General features: G+C 46.2%; 1 protein-coding gene across 1 annotated transcript in view; it reads right to left on the reverse strand.

Annotated features, from left to right (window-relative positions):
• The window catches only part of LOC119970922 (mucin-6-like), a 415,844-nt gene that overhangs the window by 13,794 nt on the left and 377,425 nt on the right, over window positions 1–24,625 (reverse strand). The window contains exon 31 of the mRNA XM_038806032.1: window positions 3,080–3,109. Coding sequence (XP_038661960.1) covers window positions 3,080–3,109 — 30 coding nt within the window. The remainder of the gene's footprint in view (window positions 1–3,079; window positions 3,110–24,625) is intronic.

Raw genomic sequence — 24,625 nt, forward strand, 5'->3', positions numbered from 1 at the left:
TTATAATATACTATGTCTCCTTGCTGAACAATGGTATTTGATGGCCTTACATTATGACTCACAGCTCTGCGAATTCTTTCAGAGACTTCTGCTTCCAAAAAATCTTTTCTGCTGCTTTGTAATGCATTTAAATGCTCAGCAAACGCAGAGCTAATTGTAGTCTCTTCCCAAGCTGGAGGCTGGTCATTCAAAATGTATGGAATTTTAGGATTTCTACCAAACACTAATTGATAGGGGCTATAGCCCACAAACAGCTGAAATGAATTCTTTGCATGTACCGCCCATGCTAAAGCTGAATTTAGCTTGCAGTTTAATATATCTGCCAAACTTTTCCGGACCATGTCATTTATTACCGCATGGTTTCTTTCACACATGCCATTACTAAATGGGCTTTCCGCAGTCTTATTCATAACTATGATATTCACGTTTTCACACATATCCCTAAACTCATCATTAGCAAATTCTCTCCCATTGTCCGTCAGGAATTTTGCTGGTGGGCCCATTCCTGTCCCATATCCAGTTTCATGTCTGCTTTCTTCATCGATGGTCTGCTCAGAAGCAAAGGTATCTCACTTGATGCAACATCCGTGCCAATGAAATGATTCACTCCGGCAATATTGCAAGGCATCACCACTCTTTTCAGTGACTTCAGAGTATTATCATCCCCAAACCTGAAACTTGTGGAACTTCCAAATTTCTTAACCTTGTTCCGATTTTCAGCATTCAAGAAGTGCAGATAACGTTTTAACCAGTCAATTCCACACACAGTAGATGTGCAGCCACTGTCTAATACAGCACAATTGAAGGATTCTTCAACCAACACCCTTATTACTGGCATAAAACTGCTTGTTAATAGGACAATGCCTTCTTTCTGGTCACTATCTTTTTCCTCTTCTGACTCTTACGTGTCATGTGTCACTTCAAACTCTCTACAATAACGTGTTGGACGGTTGAAAGCATCATGGTATTGAGAGTCACATCGAAAACATTGATTTATCATGCCCCGTGCATTTCTGGGGTTCATCTTCCTATTGTAGGTTCTAACTGGATTTCTGTCTTCATAATTTCCAGGTCCCGATCTCCTTCTATAGTCTTGGAACCTATTTGTAGCCGTACGATTTTGCCATCCTGTTCGTCGTGTATCTTCTATATTCTGCTTTATTGCGGGCTGACCTATTTGGGACATCAAAGCCATTGGAATCGAATGTTTCCTCAGAAACCTTTTTAAAGCTGCTGTCATCTCATCGAATAAGGTCTACTTATCCGCAAACTGAACTCCTGTCAAAACCAGGAGTCGATCCATGTTGCTCACTCCAGCACAGTCAAGTAATTTAAAGGCCAACACAGACTGTGGAAATAGGTTGTGTTTCTGCAGCCTTTTATATAGTCTGCCAAATTCCATTGTCTAGTCTTCAATGGAGAAATCCTCTATTTTCCAGAACCTATCAAAATCCGACGATGCTTCATACACACTTAACAAGTCATCCTTCTTATAAATCTTATCCATATAACGTAATAGAGTCTGCAGACCTTCTTCAGAGTCTAACTCTTCCAATTTCAGCTCAGAAAACACTTTGCTCCAGATTTTACTGTCATAAGGTAGAGAAAGAGCCAATGCCATACCTTGTTTTTTTTCCCAAGTCAGTTTCCGTAATGCACATAACTACTGCACTTCTCCATTGGTCGTATGATCTTCTTTCAGAAAATAAGAGGGGGTAGTCATATCCAGCCATCTTTATCCATATAACTTTTTTTTTCTTCTCACTCACTCCATGGTTTGGTCTGGAAAAATTGTATCTTTCAACCCTTCACATTTGCACAGCAACCATCCTCTGCTACCAATTTGTTATATGTTTAGCTGCTGTTGTATAATGAATCAAAGGTTCTGCTCCTTTTCCACAAACACCTTTAATTTACAGACTCTGCACAAAACTGTAGCATCACATCACCTGACTCAAAGGCCACTTGAAGCCCCTTTACATAAGTGTCAATTATTGGATACTTAACATAAATGAGACAACTAATTGGAATGCCTCTTAACCCATTACTTAACACTGTCTGTGCGGAGTCTGCATGTTCTCCCTGTGTCTGCATGGGTTTCCTCCAGATGCTCCGGTTTTCTCCCACAAGTCCCAAAAGATGTGCTGTTAGGTCATTTGGACATTCTGAATTCTCCCTCTGTGTACCCGGGCAGGTGCCGGAATGTGGCGACTTGGGGCTTTCCACTGTAACTTCATTGCAGTGTAAATGGAAGACTACTTGTGACAACAAAGATGATTATTATTATTTATTAACACCATGTAATGAAGTGAGAAGTGGCAGCTTCTGAGCTAATGTTGTACTGATGGGAGCAGGATTTTTACTTGGTAACTTCTGATGGAGAGAGTTAAGCTTTTTGATCCATTTCGGCTCACCAGAGTTGTCACTCACATTCTGATATTTTCTGTGATCAAGGAAACAGGAGTTAAAGTGAAGAATGATGCTGTGGGAATAGGGGAGGCTGTTGGTTTTACCGTAAGGGCTCTCTTTTCCATTTATAGCGTATTTGGAGAACCAAGGAAAGGTTTTTTTTTCTGTGAATTGGAAAGCGACTGTGAGTGGCTGAGCAGAGTGCCAGATAAATTAGTGCATTCACTGTTATTGTTGTCTGCACTTGCGAGCCAACACCCATCGGTGTATGATGTATGTTGATGCCCCCTCTCAGGGGCAGTCAGTTGCCGCAACCAGACAAGTGGACAGACTGGGGTCCGGTGTTCTCAGGTAACTAATACTATTGAAGCACTGGAGCTTGTTTAACCTGTTGGTTGTTCCCAACAGTTCAGTGACTATTTGTGCACTAAATCCAGGAAATTCTGCACATTGGATTTGCAAAGCACAGAAAAATATTTTCTTGATTCTGGGAATCCTGACTGCTGCAGAATATGAACCAACCATATTAATATTGATCTGTTTACAGTCTTCTTTTGTTGCAGTGTTAAGATTGAGCTGGGGAAAAAAATCTTCCTCTGTGCAACATAATCTGATAAGATTTTTACTTCTTTGTCTTCTTTGAATAAAGTAAAATTGAAATATTACTTACTTGGCAAAGTGCCTCCAACTGGACCTTCGTCTGAAAGACATAATTTTAAACAAAATGACCAATTGAATGACAAATGTTCGACATTACTGCAATTAATTTATGTGAAGAGAAAGAGATTGGTAAAGAGAAAGATACAGACAGAAACAGGGGAATGCATAATAAGGGCCAAAGAAATGGCTGAGCAATTGAATACGTACTTTGGTTTTGTCTTCACAAAAGAAGACACATATCAGATACCAGAAATGTTAGAGAATGAATGGTTTAGTGAGAGGGAAGAACTGAGGGAGATCAACATTAGTAGAGAAGTGATGCTGGGAAAATTGATGGGATTGAAGGCGGATAAATACCCAGGGCCTGAGAATCTGCATCCCAGAGTGCTTAAGAAGATGGAAATAGTGGATGCATTGGCGGTCATCTTCCGGGATTCTATAGACTCTGGAACTGTCTCTGCAGATTCGAGGGTAGCTCATGTCACTGCAATATTCAAAAAGAGTGGTAGAGAGAAAGCAGGGAATTATAGACCAACAAGCCTAACATCGGTAATGGGGAAAATGCTTGAATCCATTATCAAGTACTTTCTAACGGAACATTTAGAAAGCAGTGGCAGGATCAGTGAGTCAGCATGGATTTATGAAGGGAAAATCATGCTTGACAAATCTTTTGGAATTCTTTGAAGATGTAACCAGTACAGTTGATAAGGGGGAGCCAGTCGATGTGGTATATTTGGACTTTCAGAAGTTGTTTGACAAAGTCCCGCATGAGAGATTATTGTGCAAAATTAAAGCACATGGGATTGGGGGAAATGTATTGAGGTGGATGAAAACTGGTTGGCAGAGAGGAAACTAAGAGTAGGGATTAATGGGTCCTTTTGAAATTGGCAGGCAGTAACTAGTGGGGTACCACAGGGATCGGTGCTGGGACCCCAGCTATTAACAATATATATTAATGATTTGGATGAGGGAACAAAATGTAACATTTCAAAGCTTACAGATGAAACCAAGTTAGGTGGGAGGGTGAATTGTGACAAGGATGCAGGGATCCTACAGCATGATCTGGACAGGTTGGACGAGTGGAAAAATCAATGGCAGATGCAGTTTAATTTGGATAAGTGTGAGGTTATTCATTTTGGAAGCAAAAACAGGAAAGCAGATTACTACCTGAATGGTTGTAAATTGGGAGAGGGGAGTGTGCAGCGGGACCTGGGTGTCCTTGTGCACCAGTCACTGAAGGTAAGCATTCAGGTGTAGTAGGCGGTAAAGAAGGTCAATGTTATGTTTTCCTTCATTGCGAGAGGTTTCGAGTATAGAAGCAGGGATGTGTTGCTGTAATTATACAAGGCCGTGGTGAGGCTACATCTGGAGTATTGTGTGCAGTTTTGGTCTCCTTCTCTGAGGAAGGATGTTTTTGCTCTCGATGGAGTGCAGCGAAGGTTTACCAGACTGATTCCAGGGATCGCGGGACTGCCTTATGAGGACAGATTGACTAGGTTGGGATTGTTCTCGCTGGAGTTCAGAAGAATGAGGGTGGATCTTATAGAGACTTATAAAATTTTAACGGGACTAGACAGGGTAGATGCAGGGAAAATGTTACAAATGATGGGTGTGTCCAGAACCAGGGGCCACAGTCTGAGGATTCAAGGTAAACCATTTCGGACAGAGATGAGGAGAAATTTCTTCACCAAAAGAGAGGTGAGCCGGTGGAATTAATTACCACAGGAAGTAGTAGATGCTAAAACATTGAATATATTCAAGATATAGCATTTGGGGAGAATGAGGTCAAAGGCTTTGGGGAGAATGAGGTCAAAGGCTATGGGGAGAAAACAGGATTAGGCTATTGAGTTGGATGATCAGCCATGATCGTGACAAATGGCACAGCAGGCTCGAAGGGCCAAAAGGCCTCCTCCTGCTCCCATCTTTTATATCTACATATCTATGTCTCAAGTATCACTGGCGATTAAATGTTCAGCATGGCCCATGCTAAATGATGATTCCATCAATTGTTAATGAAATTAGTATGTTCTCAGGTGGCCATGAAGAGATTCAGCCCTGTGTCTCCTGCTAACAATGATTGTGATGCTTTAAATTCATACATTCCCATTGATGTTTCAATCTGAAACTCCAGGCCAATATATGTGTCTTTTTAAACTATCTTCATTCTGAAGATATTGCTGAATCCATATTATCAATATCATACCTGTTGATGGGATTGTTGTTGTTGTTCAAGAAGGGAAGTAGAGACAACCCTGGTAATTATAGACCTGTGAGCCTTACTTCGGTTGTGGGTAAAATGTTGGAAAAGGTTATAAGAGATAGGGTTTATAATCATCTTGAAAAGAACAAGTTGATTAGCGATAGTCAACACGGTTTTGTGAAGGGTAGGTCATGCCTCACAAACCTTATTGAGTTTTTTGAGAAGGTGACCAAACAGGTGGATGAGGGTAAAGCGGTTGATGTGGTGTATATGGATTTCAGTAAGGCGTTTGATAAGGTTCCCCACGGTAGGCTATTGCAGAAAATAAGGCAGTATGGGATTGAAGGTGATTTAGCGGTTTGGATCAGTAATTGGCTAGCTGAAAGAAGACAGAGGGTGGTGGTTGATGGCAAATGTTCATCCTGGAGTTCAGTTACTAGTGGTGTACCGCAAGGATCTGTTTTGGGGCCACTGCTGTTTGTCATTTTTATAAATGACCTGGAAGAGGGTGTAGAAGGATGGGTTAGTAAATTTGCAGATGACACGAAGGTCGGTGGAGTTGTGGATAGTGCTGAAGGATGTTATATGATACAGAGGGACATAGATAAGCTGCAGAGCTGGACTGAGAGGTGGCAGATGGAGTTTAATGCGGAAAAGCGTGAGGTGGTTCACTTTGGAAGGAGTAACAGGAATGCAGAGTACTGGGCTAATGGCAAGATTCTTGGTAGTGTAGATGAACAGAGAGATCTCGGCATCCAGGTACATAAATCCCTGAAAGTTGCCACCCAGGTTAATAGGGCTGTTAAGAAGGCATATGGTGTGCTATTCTTTATCAGTTGGGGGATTGAGTTTTGGAGCCACAAGGTCATGCTGTAGCTGTACATAACTCTGGTGCGGCCGCTCCTGGAGTACTGCGTGCAGTTCTGGTCACCACATTATAGGAAGGATGTGGAAGCTTTGGAAAGGGTTCAGAGGAGATTTACTAGGATGTTGCCTGGTATGGAGGGAAGGTCTTAGGAGGAAAGGCTCAGGGACTTGAGGTTGTTTTGCGTTAGAGAGGAGAAGTCTGAGAGGTGACTTAATAGAGACATATAAGATAGTCAGAGGGTTAGATATGGTGGACAGTGAGAGTCTCTTTCCTCGGATGGTGACGACCAACACGAGGGGACATAGCTTTAAATTGAGGGGTGGTAGATATAGGACAGATGTCAGAGGCAGTTTCTTTACTCAGAGAGTAGTAGGGGTGTGGAACGCCCTGCCTGCAACAGTAGTAGACTCGCCAACTTTAAGGGCATTTAAGTGGTCACTGGATAGACATATGGATGAAAATGGAATAGTGTAGGTCAGATAGGCTTCAGATGGTTTCACAGGTCGGCGCAACATTGAGGGCCGAAGGGCCCGTACTGCGCTGTAATGTTCTATGTTCTAATTCAAGATGTAAGTTGAGAAAATATGACATTTTCAGTTGAAAACCTTACTTGTCAAGTCAAACGATGAGATTTTATAACCACAAATTTTAGACTATTCAATGTTCTCATTTCATCTTGTTGGGTGGTAATTGGAATATAGCCAAGGTCAATCATAGAGATGTTTTGTGTTCAGGACTGGCTTTTCAGCCCAGATCCCAAAAGAACAACCTTCTTTTGAAGTGAAAAACTGTAATTTGCAGTTAGGTACATCCTAGGGAAAATCGAGGTCGGTTTCCATGTGGTCATGACTTGGCCGGACTTTCCAATCCATTTGGGGAGTTGGACCTTTGATACATCATAATCATGCAAGAGCTGAACATGTTATTTTGTGGCCATCATGACACCACAGGAAGTGTTATGTGCACATATCAATACTTGAATAATGGAGGAAACCTCATGTATTATCAAGTCAATATCGGCCAAGATTTACTTGCCCATATTTTTTTTCCATGACCAAAATGACAAAGCTCACTGCTGACACTGATTAAATTGTACATTTTAAATTAAAGAATTGGGGACTTTAAATCAAACTGCTGTCAAGAGTGACACAGTGGCCCAGTGGTTAGCAATGCTGTCTTATAGCACTGAGGACCTAGGCCAGATTTGAACCAGGATCACTGTCCCTGTGGAGTTTGTACATTCTCCCCGTGCCTGAGTGGGTCTCACCCCCACAACCCAAAGTTGTGCAGGGTAGGTGAATTGGCCACGCTAAATTGCCCCGTAATTACAAAACTGCAGTCAAACCTCAGGTCGGCTGATGGGAATTCAGACTTGACCAAAGTCCAAGACACAACCCATTGACAAAGTGTCAGGACATGCCTGGTCCTTCCCAGTCAATGACATACCAGGAAATCATCGATTTGATTGTTATGAACCGATTTTGGGAACCTTGATCGAGCCAGATTCTCGGGTGCCCAGACTTCCCGTCATTATGTTATGTGGCAATCAGTTATGCGCAAACCACACCACCGAAGATGGACACCGGGGGCTGGCTGACCCCCTGTATCTTGTCAAGCGGTTATCATGTAACTCATTGGGTGTTGGGAACCCCTCCCATGGCATCATTGGCAGAAAGCCAGAGAAGCTTCCAGAAAGGTGCAAATGGAGGTGGATCAAGGCAGATGCCAAAAAGCCATCAAGAGCGAAGATTTGAAGTGGGAGGTGACTTTGACTATCCAGAAGACTAACCATTGAAGGAGGGAAGAAAGTTACCAGCAAGACTTACCTTTGTAACGATGGATCAGAGAGGGAATCGGACCCACAGTACGACCAAGCCATCTTTATGGGTAATTTACCAAATCTTGGGTATATCTTGTATTTTATGTGGTTTAATTTAAGAGTTAATATCGTGTTTGTGAAATAAAGTTGGTTCAATTTTATACTTTGTTCTCCTGGCTATTAAAGACATCTAGGTAAAACCTTTGAGGAAATAGACTGGTTGAAGTATCTGAACTGGGCAGAAACAACAATGCTGACAAAGATTTAATGGTGCCCGTGTTCCATAAACATCAGGAATCAGGATTTTGGCTTTTAACCTTTGTGCGGCAGTTTAATGAATGCCTTTGGTTATTGAATGAGTTATCCAGGTATACTGCCCTTCTAGTTCCCCTTTATCTACCATTGGAATTAAATCCTCAAATATGACTTCCGGTGATGACGACGTGCTGAGCAGTGGCACGTTTGGTGGCTCTTCTCCCTTGGATCAACGAAACATGCTAAAAAGACGCAGCAATTCAGTCCCCAACCTTAATAAGACAAAGAAAGGAAGAAAGCGAGAGACCAGAAGTGAAAATGCCCAAAGGAAACCAAGCTAGAGGCAGAACAGACACCAGAAGCAGAAGGTACCAGGGGCCAACACACTCGGACGAGACGACCAGCGCACGAGGTGGCAGAGCAGAAGTTTCGCCGAAATGAAAAGAGCAGGTCAAGCAGGAGAAAATTCCCCCTGTACCAGGAGGGAGCTGGAAGGCACCTTTCGCCGAGGTGCTGAGGGAGCACCAGCAGGAAATAAAAGCAGAGCTGAAAGAAGACATGAGGCCGCGATGAAGGCAGCGGTGGCAAAGACCGTGGCCGAAATACAGCTCACCCTGAGCAGAGCAGAGAAGAGACTGGAAGCCCAAGAGGCGACCATTAAAGAGTTGCAAAAGGCCGCAACTGACAAGAACGATCGGATCACCACACTGGAAAAGGAGGTGGCGAGGCTGGTCACGACGCAAAGGAACCTGTAGAGCAAAGTGAGCGACCAAGAGAACCGCTCGAAATGGCAAAACGTACGGATTGTGGGCCTACCGGAGGGTATCGAAGGCAGGGACCCCGCGGTATACGTGGCCGAGATGCTGGGAAACCTAGTGGGGAGGAAAACTTTCCCCAATCCAGCAGAAATAGACAGGGCACACTGGTCGCTGCGTCCGAAACCCAAAGCCGGAGAGCAACCGAGGATAGTAATAGACAAACTGCATCGGTACCAAGACCGGGAAACAATCCTACGCTGGGCCAGACAGGCCAAGATCTGCCAAAGGGAAGGACATAGTATTTGGATATACTAAGACATTGGGGCGGACCTAGCCAGGAAACGGGCTAGAACAAAAGCAGCCCTTTATAAGAACGGCGTATGCTTTGGTATGCTGTACCCAGTGAAACTCTGGGTCACGTATCAAGAGAGAGTATTTCTTAACAGCCCCCACCGAGGCAAACAAGTTTGTCGAGGAATGCGAGCTAGAAAACCGACAGCAGGGGAAGAAATAAGGGGCCCCAGGCAAGGAGCAACAGCATACCGAAGGGGGGGGGTGAGGCAACACCTAGCCTCCCCCCCACTGGAAACACACACTTAACGACAAAAAGCAGACCACTACCCGAAGGACCGCTTCAGGTGGGAGACCATGGCCCAGTACGAGAAAACGAGCGGAGCACAGAAGGGAAAACAAGCGAGAGGAGTGCAGGGTAAGATGGGGAGAGAATGGGCAGGAACCGTAGAGAATGGGCGAGGGAGAAGACAGACAGTAACTCCCGGGAGGGGGTCACTGCATGATGTAAAATAAAATGGGAAGAATGTAATTTGAAACATGAAGGTCAGATGATCAACCCGAAGGAATACGAGAAAATGCAATGCATAAAAATGGTAAAGGGAAATTAAAGCAGAAGTCGCTCAAAGGGTTAACAGCAGACAAACGTTTTAGACTGCAGACAGTTGTTATCACACCAGATTTGAGATAACACCTCCAAACAGCTCATGCTGTAACCCAATACCATTCTTTCAAGTCAGGGAAATTCCAGCAAAGCTGAGTTTTAAAAGGAACAAGTTCTCCACCCTTTGATAGAAGTTAATTATTTTAGCAAGCAATTTATTGGAATTACCAGAATCTTAAGTTTGAATTCTTTGAAATAATGTTTATTTGTAAATAATAGAAACTTAATGACACCAGTTAAAAGTGGAAATCTAGAGATGACAGTTGACTAACTGTTTCTTCCCAAAAAGCAGCCAACACTTTTGTAAAATTGTAAAATGGGAAGAATGTCATTTGAAACGTTTGAAGGGAATATTAGAAAATGCAATGCTAAAAAATTATAAGGGGAAGTGGGGAGTGGTGGTGGTGGTGGTGGGGGGGAGGGGTGTGTGGGAGCATGTAGAGGCGGCATCATGCAAGGACACAAGTAACGTGCAAGATACTTGTGATCATGCAAGTAATCATGCAAGTTAACGGCACCTCTGCCGTTCTGGTACTCCACAAGCCCGGTGGTGGTGGCGGCCCTGAGAGTCTGGGGGCACTGGAGGAAACATCAGAGAGTGAACGGAGCATCAGTCTGGGCCCCGATTTATAATAACCACTGGTTTGTGCCGGGAAGACTGTATGGAGGGTTTTGGAGATGGCAGAGAGTAGGAATTGAGAGGATGGGAGATCTGTTTATAGACGGGAGCTTCCCTAGCTTGAAGGATTTGGAAGAGAGATTTGAACTGCCAGCAGGGAATGGGTTAAGGATTTGCAGGTACGGAATTTTCTGAGTAGGCAGGTTCCCCGGGGATACACGACAGGGTAGTTTCCAGAACATATGTGGGAGAGGGGAAGGTATCAGATATCTACAAAAAATGTATGGAGTCGGAGGAAACTCAGATAGAGGAACTAAAGGGCTAGTAGGAAGATGAGCTAGGGGGACAGATAGAGGCGGGTCTGTGGGCGAATGCCTTAAGCAGGGTTAACACATAGAATTCATAGAATTTACAGGGCAGACGGAGGCCATTCGGCCCATCGAGTCTGCACTGGCTCTTGGAAAGAGCACACTACCCAAGGTCAACACCTCCCCCTATCCCGATAACCCAGTAACCCCACCCAACACGAAGGGCAATTTTGCACACTAAGGGCAATTTTGTACACTAAGGGCAATTTATCATGGCCAATCCACCTAACCTGCACATCCTGCTCATGTGCCAGGCTTAGCCTGATACAATTTAAGGTAGTGCACCGGGCACACATGACAGTGGCCCGGATGAGTAAGTTTTTGGGTAGAGGACAGGTGTGCGAGGTGTGCGGGAGGTCCAGCCAATCATGTCCACATGTTTTGGGCATGCCCAAAACTTAGAGAGTTTTGGCAGGGTTTAGCTGAGGCTATGTCCACAGTACTTAAAACATGGGTGGGGCCGAGTCTAGAGGTGGTGATCTTTGGAGTGTCAGAAGAGCTGGGAGTCCAGGGGCGAGAGAGGCTGATGTTTTGGCCTTTGTCTCCCTGGTAGCATGGAGACGGATACTGTTAATCTGGAGGGACTCAAAGCCCCCGAAAGCAGAGACCCGGGTTAGCAACATGGCTGGGTTTCTCAGTCTTGAGAAAATAAAGTTTGCCCTTAGAGGGTCAATGTTAGGGTTCGTCTGGAGATGGCAGCCGTTTGTCGACTTTTTTGAGGAAAATTAAATGTCAGCAGAGGCAGAAATCTAGGTGGGGGATTAGGCTACTATTTCTTTGTTGGGGCGTGAGGAACGTGTCAGGGATGGAAATGTCTTATATATATGTTCATGTTGTTGTTATTGTTATTATTATAAAAAACTATAATTACCCGAATAAAATGTTTTTAAAAAAATGATCAGGGATTGAAGGGCTGGAATACAACAAATAATTAGCAGGAAGCTTCCCTGCCAGTGTTCTCTAAGTTAAAGTCTGACAGGCTAAGGTCATGTTAACGTTAAAGCATTATCATGTTTAACACTACAGCAACCAGATGTATTAAAATCTGACAAACCAAGGTTATGTTTTACACTAAAGCATCCTCATGTTAACAGTACAGCATCCTCCTGTTAACACTACAGCAACCAGATGTAATCAGTAAGGCTTCCAGAAAGGTAATAAATACCCTGAATCGCTAGTTGCCAGTATGAGCTTTTGTAGCTACTTCGGTGTATGGGGACAGCCGTACTGAGGGGCCGAACTGCGACCTACGACTGCTGATAACAAAGAGGAAATGAGAATGTCAAGGGGGCCAAGAAGGTCTCATCAACTCGAACGGGACTCCAGAAGCAAGATCTTTTACTTGTTGTAAAAACAGTGATTTTATCTTTTGAAACAAAATAAAGTAAGTTAAAAATTTACTCAATCTGAAATAGCGCTTATTACAAAATAGTCAAAGTCAGCAAAGCAGGACCCAGGATCGAAGCTACTGAGTGGTAAATAGATAAAATCTTCTTTGTAGATATAGGTTTTACCGGGAATAACTTGAAATATTAGTTTGACCTGATTAGCACCTATTTCAGTCTGTAAAGGAGTGACAATCCTTGCACCATACAGTCTTTTTGACCCTGAGCTACAAGGGGAGATTTCAAAGACAAGTTGGTAATCAAAATACATGACGTCCAAAATCTAAACCTGAAATAGTGGTTTACCTAAAAGACTCACCTATACATCCTCAACAAATCCAGACCCTTAAAGGACATTGAGTGAGTTAAAATTCTCCTTGTAGATTTGGGATCCTATAATAACTTGAAATATAGTTTGAAATAGATTAGTTCCCATCAATTATCAGCAAGGCAGTCTAAGGGGTAGAAGACCTGAGAGTGTACAACTAATTAAGACGGTAGAGGATATAGTAATCCAGAATGGAATAATATCTTTAGTCTTAAAAAAAGTGGAGCATAGAAATACAACGAGCAAGAAAGCTAGCACCAGAGGTATTCAACAGAGCAGGGCTGTGGAGCTCCCTCCCCCCAACAGGGGGGATGGCGCCAGGCCTGGGGCACGGGAGGGGGGGGGGGGGTGCTTGGGGGGAACCATGCAACAGGGGTGGGGGTGCAAACAGGGATTAGACCAGAGGAAAGACTGATAAAAGAGGGGTAAATGGAGGGGGTGGGGGAAGAAGGGGAGAGATCGGGTGGGGGGGCACAGGGAGGGAGGGAAAGTTAGGGCTAGAACGAGAGCAGGAATAAGGCTACAAAAGACCACAACTAGAGGCTCGGAACGAGGAAGCACTGCAAGCAACTACCCAGTACGGTCTCTGAGCGAAGAGAGACCCCGGAGGGCCTACCCACGTGGTGCACGCAACGCTGGCGGCAATGTTGGGTGCCCCCTGGACAAGGGGAAGCCCCGGAGCGCAGGGACCCGACCGCATGGGGAGAGCAGTGACAGTGGCCATGCTGGACGGCCCCCTAACAAAGGGAAACCCCAGATTGCAGGGGTCCGTCCACCAGGTAAATATGGTTAATCCCACATGAGCGGGGGCGCAGAACCCCCCACCAGGACAGTTACCTGGAATGTAAGGGGACTCAATGGCCCAGTGAAAAGATCCAGAGTCTTCACCCACCGCAGAAACATAAAAGCCAACATAGTTTTCCTCCAAGAGACGCACTTGAGAGAGCAGGACCGACTGCGAGTAAGAAAGGGCTGTGTGGGACAGGCCTACCATTCCTGCTACGGGACGAGAGCCGGGGGGGGTGGCAATGCTGATCAGCAAGAGGACGATGTTTAGGGCAACGAAGATGGTTACGGACCCAGGGGGACGGTACATCATGGTCAGCGGGGCCCTGGACAGTGAACAGGTAGTACTAGTTAACGTGTACGCTACCAACTGGGATGACACAAAATTCATTAAAAAGACCATGGAGGAAAACCCCGACACAGAACGTAGAACATACAGTGCAGAAGGAGGCCATTCAGCCCATCGAGTCTGCACCGACCCACTTAAGCCTTCACTTCCACCCTATCCCCATAACCCAATAACTCCTCCTAACTTTTTTTAATGGTCATTAAGGGCAATTAATCATGGCCAATCCACCTAACCTGCACGTCTTTGGACTGTGGGAAGAAACCGGAGTACCCGGAGGAAACCCTCCCATTGCGACGCATCGACTAATCATGGGGTTGGGGGGACTTCAATTGTGTACAGGACCCAATGACTGACAGATCAAACCCAAAACAGGAAAGACCTCAAACATGGCAAAGAAAGCCGGTAGTTTTATAGGACAGATGTTTCAGTTTTATCCTATTGCAGGGCAGCACGGTAGCATAGTGGTTAGCACAATTGTTTCACAGCTCTAGGGTCCCAGGTTCGATTCCCGGCTTGGGTCACTGTCTGTGCGGAGTCTGCACGTTCTCCCCGTGTGTGTGTGGGTTTCCTCCGGGTGCTCCGGTTTCTTCCCACAGTCCAAAGATGTGCTGGATAGGTGGATTGGCCATGCTAAATTGCCCTTAGTGTCCAAAATTGCCCTCAGTGTCGGGTGGGGTTACTGGGTTATGGGGGTAAGGTGGAGGTGTGGGCTTGGGTAGGGCGCTCTTTCCAAAAAAAAGAGCCGGTGCAAACTTAATGGGCCAAATGGCCTCCTTCTGCACTGTAAATTCTATGATATGATTGAAGATGCGGGCGGTGGACCCCTGGAGGTTCACCCATTTAGAGGAAAAGGAATTCTCCTTCTCCCCAATGCACAATGCATATACCAAAATTGACTTCTTTGTGGTGGGGAAAACGATGCTTCCAGGGCTGATCAAAGCAGAATACTCCGCAATTGTGATCTCCGACCATGCTCCACATTATAAGGACATGAGGTTGGAGACGGGCAAGGCCGTACGCCCCACATGGAGATTAGATACTGCCCTACTAGTCGACAAGGCTTTCAACAAAAGAGTATCATAGGCCATAGCGGAGTATATGGAGACTAACTAAAACGGGGAGGTCTCACCCTCCATGTATGGGGAAGCGTTAAAGGCCATAATTAGAGGGCAAATTATCGCTTTCAAAGCGCAAAGAGATAGGGAGGAAAGGATGGCTAGGCAGCAAATGGTCGACTCCACACTGGAGGTAGACCGTAAATACTCCGAGGCCCCGACCATAGAGCTCCTGGCGGAAAGGAAAGAGCTATAAAGGAACTTTGACCTGCTCTCCACTAGGAAAGCAGTGCACCAACTCCGCCAGGCACGTGGGACATATACGAACACGGAGATAAAGCCAGCCGCCTGCTGGCACACCAGCTGAGAAAGCAGGCAGCCACCAGAGAAATTGCACAAATCAGGGACAACAGAGGCACATTAGAAACAGACCCAGAAAAGTTCAACAAAACCTTTGAGGCCTTTTACCAAGGCCTGTACGATGCAGAACCGCTGGCAGGGGAGTAGGGGATGAAACGGTTCCTCGATGGACTAGACATGCCAGTCATGGGGGAGGGCAGAAACGGGGCTTGGAAGCACCACCAGCACTGGGTGAGATCATGGACAGTATTAGCTCCATGCAGTCGGGGAAGGGTATGGGACTGGACGGGTTCCCGGCCGACTTCCATCAAAAATATGCAACAGCACTGGCCCCGCCAGCGGGGATGTTCACAGACTCGCTGGCTAGGGGCACATTGCCACCTACACTAGCACAGGCTTTAATCTCACTAATACCAAAGAAAGACAAAGACCCAACGGAATGTGGGTCATACAGACCCATCTCACTGTTAAACGCAGGCGCCAAAATATTGGCCAAAATCCGAGCCAAAAAGCCATAAGACTGCGTACCAGAGGACCAGGCAGGCTTTGTTAAAGGTAAACAGCTAACCTCAAACATCAGGCGCCCGCTGAGGGCAGTATGGAGGCTCAGTGGTTAGCACTGCAGTCTCACAGCGCTGAGGTCCCAGGATTGATCCCAGCTCTGGGTCACTTCCCGTGTGGAGTTTGCACATTCTCCCGTGTTTGTGTGGGTTTTGCCCCCACAATACAAAGTTGTGCAAGGTAGGTGGATTGAACACACTAAATTGGCCCTTACTTAGAAAAAATGAATTGGGTATTCTAAATTTATAAAAAAAAAACATCAGGCACCTCTGCTGAACATGATAATGATCCCATCCGGGGAGAGAACACCAGAGGTAACCGTCTCCCTGGACGCTGAAAAGACCTTCGACAGAGTCGAGTGGAAGTACCTCATAGAGGTACTGGAGAGGTTCCGGCTCGGAACAGGGTTCACCTCCTGGGTGAAGCTCCTGTACAACGCTCCCATGGCGAGTGTACAAACAAACAACAAACAACACCACTCCCAGTACCTCCAGCTGCACAGCGGCACCAGGTAGGGATACCTGATGTACCCGCTGCTGTTCGCCCTAGCGATCGAACCATTAGCGATCGCTCTCAGAACAGCAAAAAACTGGAGGGGGTTCCAAAGGGGAGGCAGAGAGCACAGAGTCTCGCTCTGTTTAGATGACCTGCTCCTCTACATCTCAGACCCACAAAGTAGCATGGAAGGAATCATCGCACTCCTGAAAGAGTTTGATGCTTTCTCGGGCTACAAACTCAACATGAGCAAAAGCAAGTTCTTCCCGGTACACCCATAAGGAAGAAGGGCAGCACTAGTGGCACTACCGTTCAAACAAGCCCGACATAAATTCCGCTACCTGGGGATCCAAATAGCTGATGACTGGAAAGGGATCCACAAATGGAACCTGACCAGTCTGACACAGGAAGTCAAAAAGGACCTGCAAAGATGGAATACACTCCTCCTCTTCCTCGTGATCAAATTGAATGTACTGCCGAGGTACCTCTTCCCACTTAGATCTATCCCGATCTATATCCCCAAGGCCCTTTTCAAATCACCAAAGTATTCATGGCGTTCGTATGGGGGGGGGGGGGGGGGGGGGTGGGGGGGGGGGGGGGGGGGGGGTGGTGGTGTGGGGGGGGGGGGGTAGAGGGGAGAATGCTGGGATCTCAAAGAAAGCTTTCCAAAAAACTAAGTCCAGAGGAGGCCTCATCCTCCAAACCTACAATTCTGTTGAGTAACAGAATGAGTAAGGGGTTGGATCAAGGAAGCAGAAGCCAGGGGCAGCACGGTGGCACAGTGGTTAGCATTGCTGCCTCACGGCACCGGGGTCTCAGGTTCGGTCCCGGCTGTGGGTCACTGTCCGTGGGGTGTTTGCGCATTCTCCCCGTGTTTGCATGGGGTTTGCCCCCACAACCCAAAGATGTGCAGGTTAGGTGGATTGGCCACACTAAATTGACCCTTAATTGGAGAAAATGAATTGGGTATGAGTGGGTGCGCACGGAGGAGGCCTCCTGAAAGGGGACCTTACTCTGGGCCTTCGCCATGGCGACACTCCCATGTCAACCCAAAAACCACTCCAGCAGCCCACTGGTGGTAGCCACCCTCCAGACCTGGAACCAACAACGGCAGCATTTCGACCTGACCAAAATGTCGGACAAAGCCCCCATCTGCAACCATAGGTTTGTCCCAGCGCTCACTGACGCCACCTTTAAAAAGTGGAGACGGGGGGGGGGGGGGGGGGGGGGGGGGGGGGGGAGGTGACACTGACAGTCAGGAATCTATACACCGACGCCAGGGTCACAACACTGGACGAACTGACGGAGAGATTTCAGCTAGCTAGGGGGAACGAATTAAGGTACCTGCAACTTAAAAAACTTCCTGAGAAAGGAGACAAGAACATACCCACAACCGCCACGACAGACACTACTAGAGGAGTTACTTGATACGAACATCCTAGGTAAAGGAAACTGTATATGAATGACTGGTAGAGAGGGCTGACACCGTACTGGATGCAACGATAAAGAAATAGGAGGAAAACCTGGGGATAGAAATTGGGTGGGGACTCTGGAGTGAAGCACTGCATAAGGTCAACTCCACCTCCATGTGCGCAAGGCTCAACCTGACGCAACTGAAAGTGGTACATGGAGCCCACTTAACAAGAGCCCGAATGAGTAGGTTCTTCACAGAGGTGGAGGACAGATGTAAACTGTGCCAAGGAGACCTGGCCAACCACGGCCACATCTTCTGGTCATGCCCCAGACTTGTTGGGTACTGGACAGCCCTGTTCGAGGCAATGTCCAAAGTGGTGGGGATGAGGTGGAGCCATGCCTGAAAGTGGCGGTCTTTGGGGTATCAAACCAGCCAGATCGATTCATGGGGAGGAAGGCGGACGCCCTTGCTTTTGCCTCCCTGATCGGCCACCATAGAATTCTGCTTGGTTGGCGGTCAGCAGTACCACTCAAAGCTGCTGATTGGCTGTCCGACCTATCAGAATCTCTCCAAATGGAGAAAATCAAATTCGCCATCCGAGGGTCGACGATGGATTGCACAGAATGTGGGAGCCATTCACCCATCTATTCCGGGACCTGTTTGTAGCCAACGAACGAGCTGACGAATAATCAAGTAGCCAAGAGCCAGGTGAAAGTAGCCAAGGCATGAGAAGGAGGGAAAGACCTGGGAAGGAGGGTGGAGAGCAGTGCAGGGGGAGAGCAAGCTCAAGAGTAAAGAAAGGTGAACTGCAGTGGGGGAATAAGGAAAGAGAGAAGGCACAGAACAACAGAGGGAAACCAGAGGTGGGGAAAGACGAGGGAACACAAACTGGAAAGAGAGCACAGGAAACAACAACAATCACGGCAAACACAGTAACAGAGAGTAAAAAAGTACAGAAGGAAGAAATGACGAATGGCCGAAGCAGAGGCGAATGCACAACAACAACAGCTGGGTGTGTGTTCACTCTCTCTGTACTGGACATTAAAAATATGTATAAAAATGAAAGAATGCCTAGGCGGATGTACTGTAATTGTCTCCCCAGTACGTCGATGTATATATACCCCCCCAGTTTTGCCCCCCCACTACATGTTATTCTTTACTTGTTAATCACGTGATTTTGCTAACTATGTAGCGTTGTTGTTTTTATATTGTGTATATCTTCTTAGTTCTTTCTTTCTTCTTTGTGTACATCTGTAATATATACTGTGTTCGAAAACCCAATAAAAAACCTTTATAAAAAAAATATATATCTAACACATTTGTCAAACAATATTTCCCTTCAGCGAAGCCATGTTTAATTGTTCTAATCAGACTATGCTTTTCAAAGTGCATTGATAAGACTTCCTTACTCATTTCATATTCTCTACTTTTAAAAAATTAATTCAAGGGATGTAGGTATGGATGTTTATGGATGAGATGTGAATCAAGCAGGCTGCATTGTCATGGATGGTGTCATGCTTTTTGAGTGTTGTTGCAGCAGACCCATCCAGGCAATTGGAGAGTATTCCACCATACCCCTGACCTGTCCCTTGTCGATTATGGAAAGACTTTGGGGAGCCAGGAGGTGAGTTACTCGCCTCAGAATTCCTGGCATCTGACAGGTTCTTGTACCCACAGTATTCATATGGCAGTCCAGTTCAGTTTCTAGTCAATGGTAACATTCAGAATGTTGTTGTTGGGTGATTCAGCAATGGTAATGCCATTTAATGCCAAGGGACGATAGTTAGATTCTCTCTTAGTGGTTAGCAATGTTGCTTTACAGCACCAGGGTCCCAAGTTCGATTCCAGACTTGGGTCACTGTCTGTTCGGACATTGCATGTTCACCCCGTGTCTGTGTGGGTTCCCTCAGGTGCTCCAGTTTCCTCCCACAAGTCCCGAAGATGTGCTGTGAGGTAAATTGGACATTCTAAATTCTCTCTCTGTGTACCCAAACATGTGCCGGAATGTAGTAACTAGGGGCTTTTCACAGTAACTTCATTGCAGTGTTAATGTAAGCTTACTTGTGACAATAATAAAGATTATTATTATTATCTTGTTGGAAATGGTCATTCCCTTCCACTTGAGTGGCATGATTCATACTTGCCACTTGTCGGCCAAAGTCTGAATGATGTCCAGGCCTTGTTGCATTTGAAGATGGAGTGCTTCAGTATCTGATTTGAAAGGTACTGAACATTCGACAATCATCAGTGAACACCCACATTTCTGATCTTTTGACAGAAGAAAGATAATCGATGAAGCAGCTGAAGATGGTTGGGCCCAGGGCGCCAGCAAGGATCTTCTACAATGAAGTCTGGAGATGAAATAACTGACCTCCAGAAGCCACAAAAATCTTTGTTTGTGTTAGATACGAGTCCAACCAACTTTTATCCTTTATTCCCATCGACTCCAGTTTTACCCAGGCTCCTTGATGCCACACTCAGTCAAAAATACAGTCATTGCAATGTTAATGCAAGACTGCTTGCGACAATAATAAAGATTATTATTATTATTGATGTAAAGGGCAGTCACTCTTACCTCACTTCTGGAGTTCAGCTCTTTTGTCCATATTTGAACCAAGGCTGTAATGAGGTCAGGAACTGAGTGGAACCTAAATTGAGCATCAGTGATGTTATGGGCCAGGGTTCAGAGACCCCCAAAGTGTATCATGGAGTTCACCTGACCCATAACTTTTAACAGATTGTAGTATGGGGAGCACACAGCCCACTCAGCAGGTGTGGTACAGTAGAAATGGAAAAATAATTTTTAAAGCAAAAAAAAATGTTTATTCTATGAACTCAAGTTCACCTTTTTGAAACATACAGTGAACATCTTGCCGTTGCTGTGAAGCAACATTGCTAACCACTAAGAGAGAATCTAACTATCGTCCCTAGGGCAGCACAGTAGCAGTGTGGATAGCGCAATTGCTTCACAGCTCCAGGGTCCCAGGTTCGATTCCGACTTGGGTCACTGTCTGTGCGGAGTCTGCACATCCTCCCCGTGTGTGTGTGGGTTTCCTCCGGGTGCTCCGGTTTCCTCCCACAGTCCAAAGATGTGCAGGTTATGTGGATTGGCCATGATAAATTGCCCTTAGTGTCCAAAATTGCCCTTAATGTTGGGTGGGGTTACTGGGTTATGGGGATAGGGTGGAGGTGTTGACCTCAGGTAGGGTGCTCTTTCCAAGTGCTGGTGCAGACTCGATGGGCCGAGTGGCCTCCTTCTGCACTGTAAATTCTATGATCTTAGCAACCATTAATTCAAATACAACCCCCCAAAAATACAACACTAAGTAATGCTTACGCTGTCCTTCTAACATCCAGAAGAATAACAAAAGAAACACCTTTTAACAGAAGCACATCTGGTTACAGTCACGACTGAAAACATTTATAATTCTGAATTCACCAAATGATCAAGAGATAGTCTTTTCATGGCAGAGAAATCAACAGTACACCTGCTCTGTCTGGCTTCAGCTCCAACACTGAAAATGAAACTAAAACACACCCTTCAGCAAACAGCCTAAAACGAAAGTAAAAAGCTGAGACAGCCCAGCTCCACCCACTCTCGGACATCACTGCAGTAATAAACACCCATTTCTTAAAGATACTCTCACTACACATATTTATATACACACCCTTTTATAAACACCATTTCTTAAAGGTACTCTCACATTAAGAAGTCTTACAACACCAGGTTAAACTCTCAACAGGTTTGTTTCAAATAGAGCTTTCGGAGCACTGCTCCTTCCTCAGGTCATACCTCTCCATTCACCTGAGGAAGGAGCAGTGCTCCGAAAGCTCGTGTTTGAAACAAACCTGTTGGACTTTAACCTGGTGTTGTAAGACTTCTTACTGTGCTCACCCCAGTCCAACGCCGGCATCTCCACATCAGTACTCTCACATGACAGTAAGTAGATTATTGCGACGCAAATGCCACTTAATAGCACTGTTGATAAAGCCTTCCATCATGTTACTTATGATTGAGAGCAGACCAATAGGGCGATTGGATTTCTCCTGATTTTGGTGTAAAGCATATTCCTTGGCAATCTTCCACATTGCTGGGTAAATGCCAATGTTGTAGCTGCAATGGAACAACTTGGCGAGGAGTGCTGCATGTTCTGGAGCAATTTTCTCTTCAGTACTATTGCTGGAATGTTGTCAAGGTCCGTAGCCTTGGGGGACTTCCGGTGGCTTCATGTAGGTGGAGGTCACACGTTGCGTGGCTCCCGCTTGAGTTCTCATTCACCTGGTATTTTGAGGGAATTTAGATGAAAATTTGATCCAAATCAGGTCTGCAGGTAGTAGAGGAGGCCGAAATCCCAACAAACATTAATGGGAAATAAGGGAACGAGCGTTACTCAGCCAGAGGACTCGAACAAGATCCAGAATTCTGAGGGAGGAAAGATGATGAGTACAAGGCCATCGTGTGCAGCTGCATCCATCATGGTGGATACATTGGCAGAGGTGATGGTGGTGAAATTTGAGCGGCAATTTTTCAAGCACTTCGAGTAGCTCTTTGAAAGCCGATGGAGATGGTGCGGGAGCATGGGGAGGTGCTGAAGTGGGTGGAGGAAGCACTATTGTGGCATTGCGACCAGCTCGCCTCACTGGAAGCGGAGCAGTTGAGGGTGGAGAATAACAATAAAGGCTTGAAGGCAAAGGTGTAAAACCTTGAGAATAGGTTGCAACGGCACAATCTTCGGATTGTGCAGCTGCTGGAGAGGCAGCTATCGGGCAAAATAGAAAGTCTTGAAATAGGCCAAGCAGAACCAGGTGAGGTGGGAAAGAAATGATACTTGTAAATACCAGGACATCACGATGGAGCTGGCAAGAAGCCGCATGGCCTTTAACAAGGCGAAGGCAGCATTCTACAAGAGTGGCGTACAGTTCGGGGTGGTCTACCCAGCGAGGCTGAGAGTCACGTACAACTCCAAGGTCTATTTCTTTGATACGGTAGAGGAGGTGGAGGCGTTCCTGAAGGCTGAAGGACTGAACGGAGTTTGGATTAAGTTGTCTGAAGTTATGGTTGGGTTGAGTTGGTTTGGGAATGTTGGGATATTCATTGCATTTTACCCCAGTGTGTTTTCTTTTGATTGCTTTTAAAATGTTTGGCTGCTTTTGCTCTGTGCATTTTTATGTTTCACTGTGTGGGAAGGTAGTAGGGTGGGGGAGGAGGTGTTTCAGTGTTCAAGATAGAGGGATGGGTGAGGGTGGGGTTGTGTCTGAGGGTTCTTTGTGTTTGATAAGTGGGCAGTGGGAGCTTTGGCGAAGTCACTTCGCTTGTAAGCAAGGGCGGGCTCGTGAATAGCAGTGAGGTGGGGGTGTGGAGCCATGGCTGACCAAACCTGTGCGGACAGGTTTCAGCTTGCCGAGGAGGTGTGAATGCTGGGCGGAGGGGGAAAAGGGGGAGGGGAGCCATTTTGAGAGGAAGTGGCTGGGGCTTTTTGTGTTGTGGGGGCATGGGTTGCTCACGGAGGCTGGAGAAGCGATAGGTTCCACGGGGTGGAGCCGAGGGCCAGCTTGAGTCGGTGGTGGACCTACGATGCTGGTGGGGGAGGGGCTGGAATGCCCTGTGGAGTGGTTTTGGCTGATAGAAAGGGGGGGGGGGGCTGGTGAGCACGAGAGACCCCCCCCCCCCGTCTGAATGGTGACATAGAATATGCTGGGATTAGCTGGTCCGGTGAAGGGGGCAAGAGTCTTTTCTCATTTGAAGAGCTTGAGAGCCAATGTGGTGCTGCTGCAGGAGACCCATTTGAGAGGGAAGGATCAGGTATGGCATCAGAAGTGAGTCAGCTGTTCCATTCGGGCTTTGACAGCAGAGCCCAGAGGGATAGCGATACTGGCAAGAGGGTTAGGTTCCGGATGGAGCAGGTATTGGTCGATCAGGAGGGCAGATACTTTACAGTTAAGGGCACTTTGGAGGGGAGGTCAGTGGTGTTGGTTAGGCTATCAGCCTAAAAATGGAATGAAGTGAAAATCGCTTATTGTCACGAGTAGGCTTCAATGAAGTTACTGTGAAAAGCCCCTAGTCGCCACATTCCGGCGCCTGTCCGGGGAAGCTGGTACGGGAATCGAACCGTGCTGCTGGCCTGCTTGGTCTGCTTTAAAAGCCAGCTATTTAGCCCAGTGAGCTAAACCAGCGCCTGATGTGGGGTTTATGAAGAGAATGCTGGGGCGATTCCGGGCTTGGACACGCATCTGTTGGTTTTGGGTGGGGTCCAAAATACAATGTTGAAACCGGGATTGGACCGGTCAAAGCCACACTCATTGATCCCTTCAGGGTGGTGACGGGGGACGGTGAGGGGTGGGGGGGGGGGGGGGGGTGAAGGTGCTGGCGGTGTTCATGAAGGAAATGGGGGAGGTTTCTGCACTGGGGGGGTTGGGAATATCTTTTCTTTCCCCAGAGCATAATGTATATTCAATGATCGATTTCTTTGCCGACGGATAGCCATTGCTGTCAGGGATGAGGAAAGTTGAATCTCGGTTATTGTTATTTCAGATCATAGCACCACACTTGGTAGGTGTGGCCTTGGGAGAGGAGGCTGGCATAGAGGCCAATGTACTGGGTGGGCGTGGGGTTGCTGATGGATTTGGGCTTCTGTGGTAGGATGGCAGGGGTCATGGACGATTCTGTTAGATTCTTTTTCTTTTCCAAAACATTTTATTATGGTATTTATAGTTTTTATAATAATAATACCAGCAATAAAAACATGGTACATAAAACATTTGCGTCCCCATCATGTTCTTCACACCCTCAACAATGAAACAATAGCCTAAGGTTTCTGCCCCAGATTTCTGCCTCTCCTGACGTTTTAATTTTCTCCGAGAAAGTTGACGAACGGCTGCCACCTCTGGACGAACCCTAACATTGACCCTCTTATGGCGAACTTTATTTTCTCGAGACTGAGAAACCCAGCCATGTTGCTAACCCAAGTCCCTCAACATTAA

This window comes from Scyliorhinus canicula, chromosome 9 (assembly GCF_902713615.1).
Source record: "Scyliorhinus canicula chromosome 9, sScyCan1.1, whole genome shotgun sequence".
Lineage (NCBI taxonomy): Eukaryota > Metazoa > Chordata > Chondrichthyes > Carcharhiniformes > Scyliorhinidae > Scyliorhinus > Scyliorhinus canicula.